Below are 18,158 nucleotides of genomic sequence, written 5' to 3'. Positions count from 1 at the left end.
ATTAAAGTGTCATTTATCTCTGTTCAATTTGGTTGTCTGCTCGAAGGGGGCATAGTTTTGTCAAGGTTGAGCAAGAGAATATGTGAAGATTTGAAAAAGTATATGAACGTACTATACCCATTTTCCTTTTTTTTTGAGGGGCTGAGGGTGCTAAATACAAATGATATTAAAATGAATAATTGTGTCAGGATATATATAGACACTGCAACAAATCTTTGTTTGTTAAATAATGTAACTGGTATACATTTCTATTCTGAGAAAATACTATTGATTTTTTTTTTATTCAACTCACCTTCTTGATATCATCAACACACTTGATGACATAACTTTTCTTGACCTGTTCTTTAACAGAGAAGGAATCACTCAAGATTGTCAGGTGCTCATCAAGGGCTTGTTCTATTAGATGTGTAGGGAGGGCAGGTAGGTGAGACAGATCCCACAGTAACTCTAGCACCTTCGTAGTGGTCTTGCCCACCCTGGCTTCACGGCCTATTTTACCTATCAGACTTAGTAATTTCTCCCTCATTCTGTCATTCTCAATCTCCCAAGACTGAAAAGAATATGAGAAACACCATTACTGAAAAAATGGTGGTAATTTCTGACTTCTTACTTTAATATGATAATAAATTTGTAGCCCTGACTTTTGCTGAGTAACATATCTTTGGTGGTAGATGTGCTCTAGTTTTGTTTATTACACACACAATCAAACTAGCCATATATGAACATACATACATACATACATACACACATACATACATACATACATACATACATACATATACACATACATAAATACATACATACACACACAGACACACAGACACACGCACATACATACATACATACATACATACACACACACACACACACACACACACACACACACACACACACACACACACACACACACACACAATAAATAAATAAATAATTAGGCTTGAGGCCATGACCTTTCTTTGCAGATCATTGCCTCATTCCCAGATGAAGATGGCTGTTAGTCATTGAAATATTGGAACACTCTGATATTTTGTTGCACTGTTGATTGATGAAATTAAGTTTTGCTGAGAATTCTACAGAGAATGAAACTATTTGAACATAAATAAATAAATAAATAAATAAATAAATAAATAAATAAATAAATAAATAAATAAATAAATAAAGAGATTAACATAACGCCTAGAATCCACCAAGTCATGCTCACTGGTACTTTACATAATATGCTATCACAAATTTCTAACATTCCCAAATGATAAAACTTTTTTTTTTTTTAAATTTCAAACCAAATTATACAACAACAAAAATTGTTAGTACTGTAACAGTCAATCTGTCATTTCAAACAGCAACCAAACGGGATAATTATATCAAAGAACTGCAGAGATCACTTTTTGTACACATTCCACAAATATTTCTTCAAATAAGCAATTAGGATTGACTAATTACAGAGCAAATAAAAGGTGATGATAGACATATTCAGACTGAGTATATTTAAAATTTAAAGCTCTGACTATAAATAGTTGCATGTCATGTTGACACCACAGCTTTTTACAGCTGTGTGGCATAATTTTGTTGAACTGATTATCGGTTAGCATGATGTAGAAAGTAGTATTTTCAGAGGCAGATATTGTATAAACGTTGCTACCATAATGTGACAATAGCACACTTTCATTGAAGTACTGGAGATGAACTCATATGGGTTGCATGAACATACAGTCTTGAGTAAAATGGATGTTTCCTTTATACCCATAATTTGACATTGTACAGTTTGTTATGGCTTAGGAAACCAGATAACAGAGTAAGAGATGAGGTACAACTGGCATAGTTATTAATACATGTACCATCATTTTGTACGGGAACTCACTGAAATGGCTGAGAAATATCGTCTGACCTTAAACTGAAAGTAATGTATACCACAATTTATATAACTGCAACACTCATAACATGTTTCCAGCTTTGGTTCCCCAACCAGCAAAAACATGACATGGGTCATTTTTCATTTCAAAATCCATTTATCGACGTGGCTTGTCCCATCATTTTATTTGTATTTATATTTAATTATTGCTGACTTCTGTATTTGGTAAATTTGTGTGCGTCTTTGTATCTGTACTACACTATTTCATAAATTGATGTTGTCCAACTTGACTGTTTAATAACAGGACAGTGTCTACACTAGATGAGTATACGATTCCTATGTATACATTCAATCAATACTAACTAAACAATGTCTTTCTAAATTGTTTTTTTTTACCATGCACTTAGACAATATTTTTATAAATGAAACTTATATTTGTGTATGTGTTCATAGAATATTTTCCCATTTTTTGTTGTAGTAAAATAAAAATGTGGAAAGGAAAACAAAGCAGTAACTCTACTTCTATTACTGCAAGATTTGAGATATTTTGAAATTAAACCTGAAATAACAAAAACATAAACCACAAGACTTTAAATACAATAGCAGATGGGAAAACTTGAATGCTAAACTGACCACTTGCCATGAGAAATATTGACTAACAGACTGAGACACATGACATAATGTATTACACTGTACTGAACATGTTACATTACATTACATTACATTACATTACATTACATTACATTACATTATATTACATTACATTACATTGCATTACATAACATATTTCATATACTACATTGCATTATGATGCATAACATTACATTCTGTTACTACATAAACACATCAAATTACAATGAATATTCATGATTATTAATATATTTAGGGTCAACACTTATCAAATATTGCAGCACAGTGTCAATTTTCATCTTCAAATACAACATACCTTTTGTATGAGAGTAAAAAGATGTTCTAATTGCTGTCCACTGAACTTAACAGCAGCCGCTGCCATTATAGAATGAATATTATCCACCACCGTGGCTTGCTGACCATTCTATGAAACAAATAAGAGAAAACAAATCACATTGGGAACCATGATCTATTTCTTCATCTTAAAACTGGTACATAATTACTCAAGTTGTGGTCTCCTTACTTATCAGAGTACATGTACAATATAGTTTGCCTAGTCACTGTTTATTGACAATAAACTAATGTCTAGTCACTGTTTATTGACAATAAACTAATGTATAGTCACTGTTTATTGACAATAAACTAATGTATAGTCACTGTTTATTGACAACAAACTAATGTATAGTCACTGTTTATTGACAACAAACTAATGTATAGTCACTGTTTATTGACAATAAACTAATGTATAGTCACTGTTTATTGACAATAAACTAATGTATAGTCACTGTTTATTGACAATAAACTAATAATAATATAAACAATTTTCAGTATTGTTCTGGAGACTATCAAGATCTATTATACCATACTCAAGCCAAGTTGTCTTTGAACAGAAATATGGATTTTATACCCTGGTTGTTCTATATCGTGATAACTCATGTCTATGTCACTGATTTTGTGGTGCGAGTCAAAATGTTCCAAACTGACATTATTTTTCCTGTTTTTTACAAAACTGTGCTTGAGGAAGTATAATTATGTTATTTCCCAATATTGTTGTTTATTCAGCTGACTAAAAGAGTTTTGGCACTTCTTGTGACTTGTAGCGTCACTCGTATTTTCCTTGGCTGCATCAAGAAAAATACTGGGGAATAATATCTAAATGTACTTCTGAATCACATAATATTCCAGTGTCCTAGATCTGTTTTTCCCACATAACACAGTCATATTTCATCAGGTCTCATTGCGAGAACAGTGCTATGCACTGAAATGAAGTCTGTATATGAAAGATAAATAAATAAATATAATAAATAAATAAAATAAACAGTTCACAGACAAAGCCACCATTACACAAAGGGATGTTTATTTTCCACTAATGGCATCATTACCTGCATTTTCCATATCTTGGTAAGTTCTTCTAGAGATAACCTTGATCCTAGGAATTCTACTATACCCTTGATTTTATCACAATACTGAGATTGGTCAATGTTCCCTGGAAGTTACAATGGATAAACAAAACTGTCAAGACACGGGAAATCTGTCTTTTATTTAATATATATGTTTACAGGGACATCTTTACAACCTGGTGAACTCTTAGTGTTTGTCATCAATAAAGTTTTAGTCAATAATGTATCATATTCAATAAAACATGCATCTCTATAAATACTATTTGCATGTATTGCACAACATAAGTGATATACATATTCATAATTATTCCATTGTTACTACTAACTTTGTGATACTCATTCATAATTATTCCATTGTTACCACTAACTTTGTGATACTCATTCATAATTATTCCATTGTTACCACTAACTTTGTGATATTCATTCATAATTATTCCATTGTTACCACTAACTTTGTGATACTCATTCATAATTATTCCATTGTTACCACTAACTTTGTGATACTCATTCATAATTATTCCATTGTTACCACTAACTTTGTGATACTCATTCATAATTATTCCATTGTTACCACTAACTTTGTGATACTCATTCATAATTATTCCATTGTTACCACTAACTTTGTGATACTCATTCATAATTATTCCATTGTTACCACTAACTTTGTGATACTCATTCATAATTATTCCATTGTTACCACTAACTTTGTGATACTCATTCATAATTATTCCATTGTTACTACTAACTTTGTGATACTCATTCATAATTATTCCATTGTTACCACTAACTTTGTGATACTCATTCATAATTATTCCATTGTTACCACTAACTTTGTGATACTCATTCATAATTATTCCATTGTTACCACTAACTTTGTGATACTCATTCATAATTATTCCATTGTTACCACTAACTTTGTGATACTCATTCATAATCATTCCATTGTTACCACTAACTTTGTGATATTCATATTCATAATTGTTCCATTGTTACTACTAACTTTGTGATATGCATATTCATAATTGTTCCATTGTTACCACTAACTTTGTGATATTCATATTCATAATTGTTCCATTGTTACCACTAACTTTGTGATATGCATATTCATAATTGTTCCATTGTTACCACTAACTTTGTGATACTCATATTCATAATCATTCCATTGTTACCACTAACTTTGTGATACTCATATTCATAATTGTTTTATTGTTACAACTAACTTTGTGATATTCATATTCATAATTGTTCTATTGTTACCACTAACTTTGTGATATTCATATTCATAATTATTCCATTGTTACCACCAAGTTTATGATATTCATATTCATAATTGTTCTATTGTTACAACTAACTTTGTGATATTCATATTCATAATTGTTCTATTGTTACCACTAACTTTGTGATATTCATATTCATAATTATTCCATTGTTACCACCAAGTTTATGATACTCATATTCATAATTATTCCATTGTTACCACTAACTTTGTGATATTCATATTCATAATTATTCCATTGTTACCACTAACTTTGTGATATTCATATTCATAATTGTTCCATTGTTACCACTAACTTTGTGATATTCATATTCATAATTATTCCATTGTTACCACTAACTTTGTGATATTCATATTCATAATTGTTCTATTGTTACAACTAACTTTGTGATATTCATATTCATAATTGTTCTATTGTTACAACTAACTTTGTGATATTCATATTCATAATTGTTCTATTGTTACCACTAACTTTGTGATACTCATTCATAATTATTCCATTGTTACCACTAACTTTGTGATATTCATTCATAATTATTCCATTGTTACCACTAACTTTGTGATACTCATTCATAATTATTCCATTGTTACCACTAACTTTGTGATATTCATATTCATAATTGTTCCAAAGTTACCACTTTGTGATACTCATATTCATAATTGTTCCAAAGTTACCACTTTGTGATACTCATATTCATAATTGTTCCAAAGTTACCACTTTGTGATACTCATATTCATAATTGTTCCAAAGTTACCACTTTGTGATACTCATATTCATAATTGTTCCATTGTTACCACTAACTTTGCTGACAAAACAAAACTTCATCAATATTCAATGGACAGCTTCCACCTGAGGTAGTGAAGAGATGAAACTCCCTCCAGCATAGTACAGACATCTAACAGCATATTTAATCTTGATTAGCCTTGTACGGCCCATTTCAAATTAAGATCAAAATGTGGGGTTTTACATAGAGTTGGTCCTGAAGAAAACAATACAACAGGTACCTATATCCTCACAGTTCCACTAAGATAGCACTAATATGAGAACCTTGGAGTGAATCATGGACATACATGTACACTTCTGAACTCTGACTGTGACTTACCTTCTAAGGCAATTGATAAGACTTTATGGTCAACCAACCAATCTAATATTTTCTCTGAAGGAATTGCATTTTTCACCGTCCTTGTAGATGATGAATCATCTATGAGTTTTGTCACCTGTAAGCAAAGTATGATACAGAATGAACAGCTGTTCTTTTTAAGACTTCAATGGGCAGCCATATATCAGATATGATATTTAGAGCCTTACCTATCAGCCATCACTCACAGAACGAGGTCATGATGATGATGATGAGAGTGGAATGGCATGGCATACCTAATAGTCTGTAATATTGCTAAATTACTTGGCAAACTACTATATGTAGTTCCACAGTAAGATTACTTTTAGAGTTTACTGGAGTAGCTAAATATCTCTATGAAATCCTAGACACTGTCACCGCAGGGCTGTCACTTTAGTGTTTAGAAAATATCATGATGAATTTGACAAGACTTGGTATTGTCCAAATCACTATCATTTGTCAAGCAATTTTGCCATGTGAGTTGTAATCTACCCAGTTATTTAGCCTCACATGGCTGACTGAATATTTCTTAAGACAACTAGGTAACTTGACAAGTACAAGTGATGATGGGAAGGTTTTATCCTATCATTTTATGTCACTCAAATGCATTCAGTCAAGTACTACTCTTGTTGCAAGAAATGGTGAAAATAAAACAGATCATTGGCCTAAAAATCTCTGTCAGGTTTGTTTTCATGACATCACATGATGGTATCTTAAATTCTGCCTTGTCAAGCAAATTTATTCTACCACCATTATCAGATAAATATAACATAGAACTGGACTTTCAGCTGTTATCTTCTCTTTAAATTTTGTAGGCATCTGTGACTGTAGACTCCAAAAACACTGCTACCCATGCATTGGTGTAAACCGTACACATACTTGACAATAGTAATTCAAGTTTGTAGAACACTCACCCTGGGTTTGGTCGGTCACAGAAAAATCCCCTGTTTCCAGTGGGATTCGAACCTGCTAATCCTGTGCACTAACCACTACGCTACATCACTCACCTCTTTTAAACTATTCATTTTTGCATTAAAATGTGGCGATTTCAGCATCCTGAGTGCAATATCTAGTCTGAGATCATCAATTGCTGTCACATCTTGGGTCCATAAATGCATGCACAATAACTTCATTGAAGATAGCAGATCAGACACACTGCCAGATTTCTTATAAAATAAAAGGAGAATACCAGTAAACATTAATAAGCTATATATACATCATCATGTAATTGTAATCAAACCTTTATCAACTTGATTGTTATTTGATGTGTTCTATTAGTGTTTTTATGCTGATGTTTAACTTTTAGAAACCCTGATGACAAAGGGGAAGAATTATGGTAACAATCTAGACTCTCTCACAGTCTTCAGAGCTTCGCATAAATAGCTAAAAGTTGGGTTGTTTTGTTTGTATCTACTGCATAATTGTACTCGTATCCCAGTATCCCTGTACTGTGCGCCCTCATCGACCACATAGGGCTGACCTTTTGTTGACGTGTTAGGCGAAGCTCGGGCTTAGTCAATATTTCTTTTAACTATTTCAAAAAAATGTCACAGGTTACTGTACCGAGGAGGGGGGGGGGGGGGGGGGGGGGGAGATTACTCAATATTTCGTTTAACTATTTCAAAAAGCACACATGGTTGAAATGTCACAGGTTACTGTACTGAGGGGGGGGGGAGGGGGAGAGATTACTCAATATTTCTTTTAACTATTTCAAAAAGCACATGTGGCTGAAATGTCACAGGTTACTGTACTGAGGAGAGAGAGTGGCACCTCTAACTGTGATAGAACAATTAGGTAGTTATACAGTTTGTACCTACCTTGTGTTTGAGATCATTTTCTTCTAGTTCCTGTACATACTTGATAGCTTTTTCCATCATGGGTTGCAGTATAGTTGAAACTTTCTGTGCATTCAGGTATTCAGCACATAATCCAAATGGATACAGTAATGCTGCCATCAACTGTAATGTAATTACAATGATTGTATCAGCACTTCATGGTACACAACTATATCATGTACTACTCAAAGAAATGTGACATCAAATGCCATTTCCAGACTTGTGAGACCATAATACACACTCACTAAGTCATTCACACTCCTCCTCCCCCTCCCCCTCCCTCCCTCTCTCCCTCTAAAGTTGTATCCTAAAATACAACTATACAGGTTCAAACTGACTTACTGGTGCATCTAGTTCATCTGTTGATTCCAACATTCTAGTACTGCAGGATTCAAATCCTTCTTTTTCTGCAAACTGTTCAAAAGAAATGAAAAATGAAAATTTAAAGCTGTCAACAAGAAATTTTTTAAAAACTATTTTGTTAGATATTAAATATTGATATATATTTATCATTAGACATTGTTAGGATTAATGACTTACTCATAATATAGTAAACGTTGAACATACTGAATCATCTGTAGGTAAACATATTTGTGTAACTGTAGACATAATAAATCACCCAAAAATCAGTGCCGCTAACGCAATAATGATTTTGACATGTTACTGTTCTACTTATGGATAAAATCAACACCAAATTAACATGTACGATGTCTAGTATGGGTATTTTAACAATTTTCAAGTGAATATAATGTTGGTTGTCCCTCTACTTACACCTAGTACAGTTTTAAATGAAAGAGAAGAACACCTTTTATATGAGTATACACTGGATATTCACACTCCTATAGCCTTTTATTTGAGTATACACTGGATATTCACACTCCTATAGCCTTTTATATGAGTATACACTGGATATTCACACTCCTATAGCCTCTTATATGAGTATACACTGGATATTCACACTCCTATAGCCTTTTATACTTGTAAACTGACTTGCACTATAGTGATCAGGAATAAATCATTCAATGACATATAAAAATCTGTCCTCTTATAAATTTTCCTTTCATTGGAATTTTTATTATTTCAATTGTAGCTTGCTTTCAAGTGATTAAGCAATTATTTGTTACCTATATCTACAGCTCTATCACAGTACATGTAAGCTTTGCATAAAATCTTCTTTTGACATTATGCAAAGCCCCACTCTACAAAACATTTTCATCCCAATGGCATTATTTTAGTATTGATGATTTCATAGATAAAGAAACTATCAACATTATTCAATTTACAATTTCTGCATAGTTCTTACATTTAGTTTGGTCACAGCATAGACCCTCATGGATGGAGGGTCTATGTGGGTGGAGGGTCTATGGTCACAGTTACTGAGTGAATAGCTGACCAATTTCACAACATTTACATAATATAATACTATGTATATTCATCATGGAAGCATTAAGATTCATACACAAGTTCTCTTCTTCCACTTTTGATTGAGATTTACATAACTGACAAGTACTTTCACACCTGAACATATATTGAAGCTAACCTTTTCACACCTCTGGTTACTCAACACCTCCATTAGATCTGGATCATTCTGTCAGATCCATTTAGACACTGAAGAAGGACAGGTGATTTTGAAACATACCTGTTTCTCAATCAAAAGTGGAAGAAGAGAACTTGTGTATGAATTGACATAATATACCGGGCAATAGTGGATATTATAAAGCAGTTATTGCAAACTTGCTTTTTGATCTTTGTGAAGCAGTCAGATGTATTCAATTCAATTCTTTATTTATTTACTTTGAGCAATTTCTGCTCATCATATCTAAGGACTTCTCTTCTCAAATTTCACAGTGTAGGGCAAGGAAGTGTGCTACTGAAAAAGGGAAATTTCACTCGAACAAAAAGTACCATTGTCCCTTTACGAAAAAGTTCTAAGGAATTTTTGGTGGAATTTTTGTAGAAGTCTATAAACTTATTTCATAAACTTTTCACATAATGTTTGTTTAGAGACTTTATAGAATCTAACCACAAAAAATAAAGTAAATAAATAAATAAATAAATAAATAAATAAATAAATAAATAAGTAACAGCAAAATAAATAGAATTCATAGAAACAGACATATTGTTTACCTGCTACATTGTAATTTTCTACTGTAGTTACTTTTAGGAAATGTAATATCCTAGTTATTAGGCCTAATAAAAAAATTATGTGGTTCGAATTGTGCTCAATTTTAGAATAGGTGGGGTAGGTAGATTTTTTTTTTCATGTGTGAGTGTCTAGTTCAGTTAGTTATGTTTTCTGTTGTTTTCCATATGGTCTCTGTGTTATTGGTTTCTTCTCATCAAATGTACAGCCATTACAGATTGGAAGAACACTTTTATATTGTCTTTTTCAGTTGATGTCAGTTTCATGACTTTAATATTTTTTATCCCAAATACATAAAAATAAGTTTAGGGTTGGTGTGAAAAACTAGGTGGGGTCGGGTAACCAGAACCAAACATTTTTTTTCGTTAGTGGAAATAAATTAGGGAATACACATACACATTAAATGCTAAAACTCGGTTAATTTGCTATTTCCTTACCCTGTTAATAAGATTAACAAGCCAACCATATGGTTCTCTGTATGTACTAAATGGAGGGCACACTGCATAGCTTTGGTTAGGACCAAAGATGTCTTCATATTTGATTCTGTCCCATCGCTTGGCTCTGTTTTTAAAATGGAACTCTGTTTCAGGATCAAATGCCTGTGGATCAAATAGAAAACAGATTAACATCATCACTTCCAATGTAAAGTGGTAATTATAATAATACTTTATAATAATAATAATACTTTATTTTAATGAGGGCAAAAATAGTTGACGAAACAACTAATCGAGTTTTGTCCTCAGAGAAAAACAACAACAGCAAAGCAAAACAAAACAAAACAAAACAAAACAAAACAAAAACATACATATCACACAAATCTGGAGTGGTAATGACTGTAAGTTAATGTTAACTGTGTATATCTTCATTTTTATGAACATTAATTATTAGACATATTTCAAAGCCATAATACAATGTACAATGTTGGACAAGCTGTCTGAAAAAGATTGATCTGCACATATTTCAATAATTTCCATCAAACTATGCACTGTACACAATATTTTCAAACATATTTTGTTTGGCGTTATCACATGTACATATCAACATAATAATGGCATCACGTTGTCAACACCACCAACATCATCATTATCGTCATTGTCGTCATCACCATCATCATCATCATCATCATCATCATCATCGTATATCATCTCATCATCATCATCGTATATCATATCATCATCATCATCATTGTACATCATCTCATTATCATCATCATCATCTTCGTATATCATCTCATTATCATCATCATCATCATTGTATATCATCTCATCATCATCATCATCATCATCATCGTATATCATCTCATCATCATCATATCATCGTATATCATCATCATCATTATCATGAGTATCTTTCAATTTGACTAATTCAACCAATGTTACCATAACAACACTTACCATTCCTAGTATATTAAGCAAACCAACAGGTATGGGGTCATGCTTTAATCTTGTTGCTATAAGATCTATTAACAACTGTAACATATAATATATTCCATCCTGTATTTCACTTCCCCACCGATGAACAGCACCAGACGTCATCAACTTCTTGAAAGCTTCAGGCATACATCTGTCAATGAACCTCATACAGTTTTCATCAGCATCCATCAAACCTAGAGAATAGAGAAAACAATTAGATAGAATCCATTAAGGTATAAATTACATCAATTAAAACAGACACAATGTTAGAAAACAGACATTGGATAGATTTATTACTATCAAATTCAAATGACCAATGTGTGAAAGGAATAGACACAACTGCAATTTTCAAGATAAACTCAGTTGATAAAACCCTTGTATATAAACAATTACACTCTTTGGAAAGTCCAATTCAACAATCAATGCCAACACTAGCGGCCAAGTCTGGTATCTGATAACTTTTGAGTTTTTTCATACGTTACTGCTATATAGTACATTTGCTGATCTTAAACATGATATTTTATGCAATATACATGATTCTATATGTACATGTAATCACTATTTTTTGTACATGAGTATTTCAAGTCAGTATACTAGTATTTCCTAAACCACTCAGGAATAAAAAATCCTATTAACTCAGCTGGCCATTTACATTTAACACACATTGTTTGTGAAAACAATTAAAATATGGAGAAGACTTTCATAATTTAGTACAAAGCTGTTAACTGTTTGACAGCTATCTGCACCTGTTGTTTTCTTGATGAATGACTTGAACATCTGTATACATGTACATATGTATCTAGATCATAAAGACTTAGTTGATTTGATAACAGAACACTGCAATTCTATGAGAAATTGAACTACAAAAAGTACACATTGTAAATTGAATTGTAGGAACAAGATGTAGAATGCTGTCTATCTAAATGAAATCATAATTATTCATGTATTAATGTATACAATGTATGACATCCCCTATTCTAATGCAAATGAATATTGTGTATTTTTCATATGAAGAGATTTAAGTGTGGTAATATCAAAATTCTACAATGAGTTGATATACTAAGTTACAACATGGCGACCACAGTGGTAGAGACCAGAGTCCGACAGTCAACCATATGACTGTTTTATGTATGTACACACCCTAGCTGTTAATCAGTGCCACATAAAATGTCTAAATCTTTTAGACAATATGTCAACGGCATGTTTAGATAGTATTCCCAAATATTTTCCTTCGGTCAGCCAAGGAAAATATGAGTGACCTAAGGGGTCTAGTCATTTGTCACGAGACAAGTAGTGACAAAGCCTTAGGTCACGAGTATTTTCTGGCTGAATGAAGAAAAATATTGGGGAATAATTATACCTCAGCTCCTCTAGCATAAGTTATGAAAACTTGGGGAAAATAATGACAATTTGGAACATTTTGATTCATATTTCCAGCACTGCAACACCAGTTCCCCCTGGATCAGCAGACTGCGTGGGCTGGACAGGCACGAAATAAAAGACCGACGAATGGGTATATTGGTGTGATGCACACGCTGACCAGAAACATTTTTTTTTTTTTGGGGGGGGGGGGGAGGGGCTTATATACAATGTATGTTCATCAGGTAAAACATTCTACATTGTAATAAACACAGCGGTTCGCTTGGTTGTCAAACAACTACATTTTTATTTCATGTATTTATTGCTAGAAATATTTCTTATTTACACATTACATTTACTCCAAAAAAGAAAGTGAAAGGCAACAATTCACAAATAACAGATGACAAGGAATGAGCAACTTGTTTAATAATAAAAATATGATTACTTTCATGACCCCTGAATCCTAGCCCCACGATCACATAAATTACATAGCCCATCTGTGAACTCTAAATGATTGCACCAGCTGGCAGTGAATCCTGATAAACTAGTTAGGTACAGACTACAGTATAGAATTGAGTGTTTGTATTTGAAACAAATAAATCACTGACCCTTCAGTGCTGGTCTTTCACATACAATATTCACATTTATAAAATAGTAATAAAGTTATTATTTCTTGGTTGACACCATGAATTTTACAACCTAGGCTTGTCATAAAAATCATAGTCATTTGGTTTCTTGGTTGACACCATGAAAGTTTACAACCTGTGCAAGTCATAAAAATCACAATCATTTAGTTTCTTGGTTGACACCATGGATTTTGCTACATGTACTACACACGCATTACTACATGTATAAATCATATGTATGAGAATAAGTCCTGACCTTAATGTTCTATTTTGACTCCCTAGCATGACATAATTGTACTGCAGGTACAAATAATTCAAAGCCTGATGGTTATATTTGACGAAAAGGTGACAGTAGCATTATACATGTACATAGGAATAGATGTGGATGGATACATGTATCTATGTTCACATTGCTTTCTGAGTACACATTTCTCAAATTAGATTTCATTTCATCTGACATGTACATGTACAAGGTACATGTATGGCACATGTGAATGTCCTGTAGTATTGTACAGGTAACATTACACATGACCTATTTCAATCATTCACTGTTTGAATTAAGAAAGTTACATTTACAATGTACATTGCGTATATTCATTTTTTTTTTGCATAAAATCAAAATCACAAACAAAATTAAGAGTTATCAATGATTTTTGTCAAAATGGGACAGAAGAAAAATGTCCATCTTATAGTACAAAGGAATTATACATACTTTACATCAATTAAATCAATAAATCTTTCACAGCTTCAATGAAAAACAGTTTATGACCTCTTTCTTGTTTTACTGCAAGTTTATTACCTTCTGATAAAACTAATAAGACTTATTCATCTCAATTGAATTACAATAGTACACTATAGTCACATGATCATTATCATTATAGTCACATGATCAGATCATTATTATTATAGTCATGTGATCAGATCATTATTACTATAGTCATATGATCATTATCATTATTACTATAGTCATATGATCATTATTATTATGCACAATATTAACTTTATTAAGGATGTTATTACTACTATATCTTGTTTTATTACTTCTGGTATATAATACATGTACTGTTGTTATGGGCAGTAAGTAGGTTAAATCTATCCCAGTTTCATAGTCACGTGAGTGGGGTTCCCTATTGATACAATTTTGGTGAACTTCAGAAGTGTAAAGGAAACTTTATCAGTTATATCTGTTCTCTAGCTCTTTGTTACCAGAGTTCCCCAACCTTAGCAAAAACACTATGCTGAATGTATGGGCAACTACAAGTTTTACCAAATTCACACTGCAAACAGGTACATCATGTACATTAGTATGTTTATTCACTTCTAATGTGACAAGTCACAAGATACATTGTACTTCAAGCTAAAACCCACCACTATATAAAGGTCTGGACTCTGGGGAAAACCTTGCCCATGGCATTCATTAGAAAATTAATGAAAATGGTGATTTGATGAATAGCCTTATTAATATTGGTGAACTTGTATGTATAGTGAGTTTCAATGTATAATAGCTAACTACACTATAGCTTTGTCATGCAAATTTCCCATGTCATCACTTTTGATGTTCTGAATACGAGTACTGTCATCACTATCTGTAGCTATGTCATCACTTCTGTAGTACTGTCATCACTATCTGTATCCATGTCATCTTCCCTTGGTATCAAATCATCTCTGTACCACCATAAAAGAGATCTCAAGATTTGAACTAAGTACCATATAGTCTAGATCTTCCCTTGGTATCAAACTAAGTCTAGATCTTCCCTTGGTATCAAATCATCTCTGTACCACCATAAGAGAGATCTTAAGATTTGAACTAAGTACCATATAGTCTAGATCTTCCCTTAGTATCAAACTAAGTCTAGATCTACCCTTGGTATCAAATCATCTCTGTACCACCATAAGAGAGATCTTAAGATTTGAACTAAGTACCATATAGTCTAGATCTTCCCTTGGTATCAAATCATCTCTGTACCACCATAAAAGAGATCTTAAGATTTGAAATAAGTACCATATAGTCTAGATCTACCCTTGGTATCAAATCATCTCTGTACCACCATAAAAGAGATCTTAAGATTTGAACTACGTACCATATAGTCTAGATCTACCCTTGGTATCAAATCATCTCTGTACCACCATAAGAGAGATCTTAAGATTTGAACTAAGTACCATATAGTCTAGATGTACCCTTGGTATCAAATCACGTCTGTACCACCATAAGAGAGATCTAGACATTTGAACTAAGTACCATTGGGATATCATGCAACTTTGGAGGAAAATTATTAATACACATTATCACTGATTAATCAGAATTGAAGACCTGTGACTACGTTCAGACTTATTATCATATATTTTCTATTCTTACCTTCATTAGCTAGTCTTGTTGCTCCTAGTAGACATTTGCCAAGGGATTCTTCTCGTTTGTACGGAATGGACCACTGCTCTGTGAAAACCCTGCCTTCAAGTTCATACAGATTTGTTGTAGGAAATTCTTTGGATACAGCTGCACTGGATTCTTCATCTACTTTGTCATGACCATTTTGGCCCTGATCTTCCTGAAAACCAATTCAAAGATACTGTTATACTACCAAATCACAATGATCAATCAATCAATCAATCAATCAATCAATCAGTGAATTTATAAAGCACCAGTTTCCATACGATGTAGAGTTCAGAGGCACTGTATTACTATAGTTTGATTGCTCTGGAGAACAGATATGTCTTGAGGTTCTTTTTGAATAGACATTGTGCAAATATATAAAATGATACATGTTATTTTAATGTGAACACAAATCAACTTCACTGTTGGATGAAACAAGGAAGATTCAAACACAAAAAAAACAACTGTTTATTTGTGTTTACAGTGAGATAAAATGTAACATTTCATGTGTGTGCATATAAGTATCTGTATTTTGTTTTTATAATTTGTAACAAAAAGATTGAATAAGATGTGAAAAACAGTGTGTCACCCAATTGAAACTAATAGCCTTTCTGAATTGGCAGTTAATATACATCAAATGAAAAATAACACACAAATAGGAGGGGGAGCACAAACAGGTCTTCCTTGTACATATGAATGGTCCAAATTTTAAATTCAAACCCTGAATAGCAATTTGCGTTTGCGTTAGGGGAATTGTAGCGTTTGATTCGGGTTAACCATCGGAACAGAAAAAACCCCCACAAAAACAGACGAAAAAGCCCTCAAAATCACATCAAACGCTACAATTATTGCAGCTACATCTGCATACTAGTATAACCTTTCCAAAGCTGATACCCCACTGTTGTGATGAGTTATTCATGAACGGTGACACCAACTTGACCAAGTCACGTGTGTAAATACAAAACGATGTATGTCACCTCGCCATTTATTTTAGCATGAATACTGCTTAACGAGTTATTTGTGTGTAGAAAATGTATGAGGAGTAGACATTTTATGACTTTTCTCTGAGATTTTTAAGAATTGTCAAATTGATCCTGCACTGAAAACGAAACTACATACACGAGATGGGGCCAGGGTTTGTTTTGTGTGAATCGTGGTAACTCCCATTCTGTTCAACCTGGTGACGCTGCAGACCTCTAAATTAGATAACACGTGTTTGATGGAGATATCCAATAACATACAAATTATTATAAATCACCAAACTACTGTTGCTCTGGTCGTTGCATTTGCTAAACAGTACCCGCACGAACATACTAAATGCTATATTTTGGGTAGGTGGCAATGCCCACATAACCACCTCGCCCACGCAACTCACACCTGTAACATGGCATTATCACACTTGATTTGCAATATGAAACATGTCCTTACTTCAGAAACCGGTTCCACCGCTTCATCGTAGCTTGGAGGGGGTGGATCTCCACCTGTACCCCCTCCATGTGTTGTCGAACTTGTCCCTTGCATGTCTTTCATTTCTACATCGTCTAAGGTGTCATAACTTGAACCAGGTTGTTCATTCGTTAAAATAGCAACTGCCTCATTGACATCGTTTCTGCCCAAGCGCAACGCTTTGCGTATCTCACTAACATCTGAAAACCCCATATTTAAAAGGGTCTGCACGTGCTCCTCATTCGGCTCCATTTTCTCCTTTCACGTCTTTTCCGACTGACAGCAGAGGTAAATAAATTCTTTCTGAAAACTCCCGAACTTCACAGAAATTCAACACTTCCCTCTTCCTGTTTCAGCCATGTTGGAAGAGGGACTCATGGGAAACTTTGAAAGAATTTCATATTCTTGTCGTTGGTGGCGCGGTATTTTAGGTGACATCTAAGGTCATCACTCAGTGTGTGGTAGTGTTCTTTCCAAATCAAAACATTTGAAACATTATATAATTTATCGTCAATTTTCATTCTAACCTTTTCCCCATGATAATATAGTTTTTAGATTATTGTAATGTCGAGAGAGTTTACAAATTATAACACGTATTTATGTTGACATTTTATTTTCAACTTTACTATGCGGCTTTTCTACTTATACACAATGTCAAGCAATGTTTGTTACTTCAATAAATAGAAAACAATA

The 18,158-nt window shown here is 33.1% G+C and overlaps 1 protein-coding gene across 1 annotated transcript in view; it reads right to left on the bottom strand.

Moving 5' to 3' along the window:
• Positions 1–17,801, bottom strand: part of LOC144436142 (ubiquitin carboxyl-terminal hydrolase 24-like) — a 60,969-nt gene extending 43,168 nt beyond the window's left edge. The window contains exons 1-11 of the mRNA XM_078124844.1: positions 17,448–17,801; positions 16,005–16,194; positions 11,646–11,857; positions 10,689–10,850; positions 8,451–8,522; positions 8,091–8,231; positions 7,281–7,439; positions 6,259–6,373; positions 3,862–3,965; positions 2,796–2,903; positions 293–550 (exon numbers count right to left, since the gene is read on the bottom strand). Of these exons, the coding sequence (XP_077980970.1) occupies positions 293–550; positions 2,796–2,903; positions 3,862–3,965; positions 6,259–6,373; positions 7,281–7,439; positions 8,091–8,231; positions 8,451–8,522; positions 10,689–10,850; positions 11,646–11,857; positions 16,005–16,194; positions 17,448–17,717 (1,791 nt within the window). The 5' untranslated portion in view covers positions 17,718–17,801. The remainder of the gene's footprint in view (positions 1–292; positions 551–2,795; positions 2,904–3,861; positions 3,966–6,258; positions 6,374–7,280; positions 7,440–8,090; positions 8,232–8,450; positions 8,523–10,688; positions 10,851–11,645; positions 11,858–16,004; positions 16,195–17,447) is intronic.
• Between the last annotated feature and the right edge of the window lie 357 nt (positions 17,802–18,158).

The sequence above is a fragment of the Glandiceps talaboti genome, chromosome 6 (genome assembly GCF_964340395.1).
Source record: "Glandiceps talaboti chromosome 6, keGlaTala1.1, whole genome shotgun sequence".
NCBI lineage: Eukaryota > Metazoa > Hemichordata > Enteropneusta > Spengelidae > Glandiceps > Glandiceps talaboti.
This window is presented reverse-complemented; position numbering and strand designations above follow the sequence as displayed.